The sequence below is a fragment of the Aegilops tauschii genome, chromosome 5 (genome assembly GCF_002575655.3).
Source record: "Aegilops tauschii subsp. strangulata cultivar AL8/78 chromosome 5, Aet v6.0, whole genome shotgun sequence".
NCBI classification, from domain to species: domain Eukaryota; kingdom Viridiplantae; phylum Streptophyta; class Magnoliopsida; order Poales; family Poaceae; genus Aegilops; species Aegilops tauschii.
Genome location: NC_053039.3, coordinates 479,511,217 through 479,516,722, shown reverse-complemented (window position 1 = coordinate 479,516,722; position 5,506 = coordinate 479,511,217). Strand labels below are relative to the sequence as shown.

The 5,506-nt window shown below is 47.4% G+C and overlaps 1 protein-coding gene across 1 annotated transcript; it reads left to right on the top strand.

Moving 5' to 3' along the window:
- The first annotated feature begins 1,976 nt into the window (after positions 1-1,976).
- LOC109745614 (uncharacterized) lies at positions 1,977-5,506 on the top strand. The gene is made up of 2 exons (XM_020304736.4): positions 1,977-4,910; positions 5,041-5,506. The coding sequence occupies exons 1-2, from the start codon at positions 1,991-1,993 to the stop codon at positions 5,415-5,417; spliced, it is 3,297 nt and encodes a 1,098-aa protein (XP_020160325.1). The 5' UTR covers positions 1,977-1,990; the 3' UTR covers positions 5,418-5,506.

Sequence of the window (5,506 nt, the reverse complement as noted above, 5' to 3'; positions counted from 1 at the left end):
TAAATGTCTATAAGTGTATCTAGTGACTTAAATATATGAAAGGAACCCTGAGAAATGCCAAATTTTAACGATGCATGTTGGGTGTAGAGAGATTCACGGTCAAACGATGAAGCAAATGTGGCTTCGCTTTCAAACCTGGCGCATTCCATGTCGGACCGTCACGGTGTTGAGTGTAGAAAAGTTTTTGATCGGTCACTACCATCTGGATCTGCAGTAGTGAGCATTCCGGACGTCCGCCCGTGTCCGACCCAGTATGAGCACCTATGTTGATGGACTAAAAATGTTTGGATTGTCCGATCCAAACATATAGAGACAAAATAAGCGTCCACTTAGGGGATGGCCGAAAACTACCATGAAGATGAAGGAACAGGGAAAAGAGGGGGTTTTTTTTTTTGCATGATAATACGTGTCTCATTCATATCATAAAGAACAAAGTACAAGTCTATTCGCAAAAAAAGAAGGTACAAGTCACGTAAGAACCGACATGACAAAACTGAAAAGATAGCAGAACATCTCTGAGCTTAGCACCAACGCCCGTCACCTGCCTCCGGCACCACCACAACAACGGCCGAAGAAAAGAACGATGGATCACCTCCTCACCCGAGCTCGACGCGGCTCCATCGCTGATATGCAGCTTTGCGGACCTTCAAGGTGGCTCACCAAAAGTGAAGCCATTGCCGTTGAACGAATCAGACCGGGGCAACACCCCGGACACGCCATCGAACTCCAGATCTGGCACCCCACCACGACTAAGACGCCGAAGGAGGAAACCATATCTGCCATCCACGAACCACGAACCCAGCACACATTCCGTCTTCCAGATGTCGTCGATGCAGACCACAATCTGCATCCGCTCCTGGACTACCTCCCAAGCTCCACGCCGACGCTGGAGCAAACGCCGTCGCAGCGGCGGAGCCCGAGGGCACAGGTCCACCACGAGGATGTCGCCGCCGCCACGCCATCCTTACTTGAATAGACTGGTTTCCAAATCCATCCCCAACCATAGGACCGATGGCCTCGTCAGGGAAGGATCCGAAAAATCTTTATTCAACACCGTCATCATCGCCGCCGAAGCGAAGACGATGAACAGCCTAAAAACCTGACTACACAGAAGTAAAAACGATCCACGCGCGTGAATCCGGCGACCCCCCTCACCACCTACGACCGAGGTCGCCGGCGGAGGGGAGCCGCCGGAGGACGGTGCTGAAAGATGGCCTCTCCTGGCGGCGGCTAGGGTTCCAGCCGCCAGGGAGCAGGGAGGAGAGAAAAACGCTTGGCGTGGCGATCGAACCTTGTATTTCTATGCTACTTCCTGGGAAAAGAGGGAGCTGACCAGTTGATTGTGTGTCCAAGTGAACAAACAAGCGTAGAGGTGAATTTACACGGATGTGGGCATGCATCGCCGACCGAAGCAATTTTCTGCTGCCATGTGTCCTGATCGATTGTATACGTTGAAAGTGAAGTTATGCCCTACGAAATGACACTATTTACATGTTTCCGTAATGCGCGTCTTTGTCACCAACAACTTCTACGTACGATCGATGTGGACTAGCTACCACTGGAGTCTCCGAGGTGTTGACGAGAGCAGATTAGGACGACGCACGTCGTCGTCGGTCAAGGCTAGCTGCCGCCCGCACAGCAAGGCCGGTTCACACATGCCCCTTGTCTATAGTGGCCGGCCGGCCGGCCATACCTACACAGCTAAACTTCAAACCGGAACAAGTTCACCTCAGGTCAAGTCTTACACGCCATGAATGGTCACCCACTCCTGCATTTCATCAGCCGCAGCAGTCGGCAGCATGTGTTTCCTGGAACATGCAAGCGCTTGACTGACTTTGAAAGATCCGGTTGCCTTGCCGTGCCGTGCGCGCCATGGCTGCAACATAGGTCATGGCTGCCTGTGATGGAACCATGGAAACATGCATGGGACTACAGCTACAAATACACCTCCACACTCCCAGTTCATGCACACCACTCCGCACCCAGCTCAATGGCCTCTCTAGCATCGCCTACTCCCATTCCCATCTTCTTCATACTCACGCTACTCTCGGTCCTCTCATCATCTTCTCCGAGTCCGACCAGCAGCTCCGGCGGCGACACCGACCTCGCCACGCTGCTGGCTTTCAAAGCCCAGCTCGCCGACCCTCTTCGCGTCCTTGCCGGCAACTGGACCGCCGGCACGTCCTTTTGTTACTGGGTCGGCGTCTCGTGCAGCCGGCGCAGGCAACGGGTCACCGCTCTGTCGTTGCCGGGCATGCCGCTCGCTGGATCCGTGACAACTCATGTCGGTAACCTCTCGTTCCTCTCCGTCCTCAACCTCACAAACACCAATCTCACTGGCTCCATTCCACCCGAACTTGGTAGGCTACATCGTCTTAAGTATCTCCGCCTCAGTGGAAATAGCTTGTCTAGCATCATGCCTACTGCCCTGGGGAACCTAACGAGGCTGGAGTTTCTTGGTCTAGATTTGAACCAGCTCTCGGGCCAGATCCCTCCTGAATTGCTACTTCATATGCACAACCTTAGGAAAATTAATTTGTTTGGAAATGACTTGAGTGGCCAAATATCTCCGTATTTGTTCAACAACACGCCTTCATTGTCATACATCAGTTTTGGAAATAACAGCCTATCGGGTCCTATACCACACACCATTGCGTCCCTACCCATGCTTCAGGTCTTAAACCTACAGGTTAATCAACTCTCCGGCCTAGTGCCACAAGCCTTGTACAACATGTCTAGGTTACAAATTTTTGCACTTGCAGCAAACGGCAACCTATCTGGAATATTTCCGACCAATCAAAGTTTTAGCCTCCCAATGCTACAATTTTTTTCACTATTTCGCAATAGCTTTACCGGTCGGTTTCCGTCGGGGCTTGCATCATGCCAGTACCTAAAAGTAATTTCTTTGAGTAGAAATTCCTTTGTGGATGCCGTGCCAACATGGTTAGCCAAATTATCACACCTTGAAAAGCTTTCCTTGGGTTTTAATAGCCTCGTAGGATCAATTCCAGCTACTCTAGGCAACCTCACCAGTCTTGCTGCATTAGAACTATCTAATGGCAACTTGGAAGGGGAAATTCCACAAGAATTAGGTCTTATGCAGAAACTATCATATTTGCATCTGGGATACAACCAATTCACAGGAAACATTCCAGCATCCCTTGCAAATTTATCCAAATTGTCTTACCTAAATTTGGGATCTAATCAGTTGTCTGGCCAAGGACCAAGAACACTCGAATATAATGCAGATTTGAACGTGGTTGATTTGTCAGATAACAATTTAGAGGGGAATTTAGACTTCTTGTTAGATCTTTCCAAGTGCAGAGAACTCCAAGGCATTGATGTACAAGAAAATTCTTTCACCGGCGTCCTTCCTGACCTTGTGGGAAACGTCACTTCACGTTTAGCCATTTTCTCCGCAGGTCATAATAAGTTAACAGGTGGCCTTCCGGTAGCAATTTCAAATATAAGCAGCCTTGAAGTGATAGATCTTTCAAACAACCTATTCACCGAGCCAATTCCAGAGTCCATTTCTATGTTAGAAAATCTTTTGTACCTTGATCTCTCCCACAATCACATGTTAGGCCCTATACCAACACAAATAGGTATGCTCGCGAGTGTTCAACATTTATTTCTCCAAGCAAACAAATTCTCGGGCTGCATACCAAGCAACTTTGGTAACCTTAGTTGGTTAGAAAACATCAACTTGTCTAATAACAAACTAAGCTCAACAATACCCATGAGCTTTTTCCACCTGAATAAACTTATCAAATTGGATATTTCTCACAATTCCTTTGTTGGTGCACTACCATCCGATATTTCTAGTCTAAGACAAACATATCAAATGGACATCTCTTCAAACCTATTGACAGGAAGCATCCCAAGATCACTTGGACAACTTAATATGCTAACCTACCTAAATCTATCCCACAACTCATTGAAAAACTCAATTCCGGGCACATTCGAAAAACTAAAAAGCTTAGCATCATTAGACCTCTCATTTAACAATCTCTCGGGTAGCATTCCCAAGTTTCTTGCAAACTTTACCTATTTGACTATCTTAAACCTTTCATTCAACAAGCTAGAAGGCCAAATACCCGAGGGAGGTGTTTTCTCAAACCTCACGGTGCAATCTTTGATTGGGAATGCTGGCCTATGTGGTGCTCCACGCCTCCGATTTTCACCTTGTCTTGACAGATCACCCTCAACTGCTATACACTTACCACTATTTCTACTCCCAACACTCATATTAGCAGTGGTTGCCATTGCCATTTGTGTATACCTATGGCTCAAAAAGAAAATTAAGAAGGAGGGGTACAATGCGTCTTTAAATCCAACCAGTGTCATAGGCCATGAAATAATCTCTTATCGTGAGCTCATTCACGCCACCAATAATTTTAGTGAACATAACATCCTCGGATCAGGAAGCTTTGGAAAAGTCTACAAGGGCTTATTGAGCAGTGGCTTGGTGGTCGCAATAAAAGTTCTTGACATGCAACTAGAGCAGGCCATCCAAAGTTTTGACATTGAGTGTCGAGTGCTTCGGATGACGCGACACCGCAACCTCATAAAGGTACTCAACACATGTTCCACACATGACTTCAGAGCACTAGTGCTTGAGTACATGCCGAATGGAAGCTTAGAGACACTCCTACACTACTCTCAAAGTACACAACACCTAGGATTCCTTGAGAGGCTGGGCATCATGCTGGATGTGTCGATGGCAATTGAGTATCTGCACCATGATCATTATGAGTTGATCTTGCACTGTGACTTGAAACCTAGCAATGTGTTGTTTGATGAGGAGATGACTGCACATGTGGCGGACTTTGGCATTGCAAGGTTGCTACTTGAGGACAACTCAATGGTATCTGTGAGCATGCCTGGAACAGTTGGATACATGGCACCAGGTACTTAATTAGCTAGCTCATGTTACATTGCTCAACCAACTACACAAATCATTGATAATTATGGCTCCACCCAGAACAATAAGGTTGAGCAACTACGTTTTAATTCTGTTTTGTCTTTTGTCTTGGGCAGAGTACGGAACACTTGGAAAAGCATCGCGGAAGAGCGACATGTTTAGTTATGGGATCATGCTCCTTGAAGTTTTCACCGGAAGGAGACCAACCGACGCTATGTTCGACGCACAGCTAACCCTTAGGCAGTGGGTTCATCAAGCATTTCCTGTAGATATTTTCCAGGTCGTCGATAGCCACCTAGTGCAAGGCTCCTCTCTTTTGAACTGCAGCTTGGACAATGGTTTTGTTGCGTCTGTGTTCGAGCTGGGTTTACAATGTTCTAGCGACTCGCCTGACCAAAGGATGACGATGCGCCACGTGGTGGTGAGGCTGAAGAAGATCAAAGCTGAGTTCACTGGGCGGACAGTGAAGACATCGTGTAGTGCAACAGAGTGATCGAGCTACCTAGTTTCTTGCCTCCTGTCCCATCTATAAATGTGCATTCATGTATTTGTTTCTCTTCTTATTCCAATGTATTTCTTCTT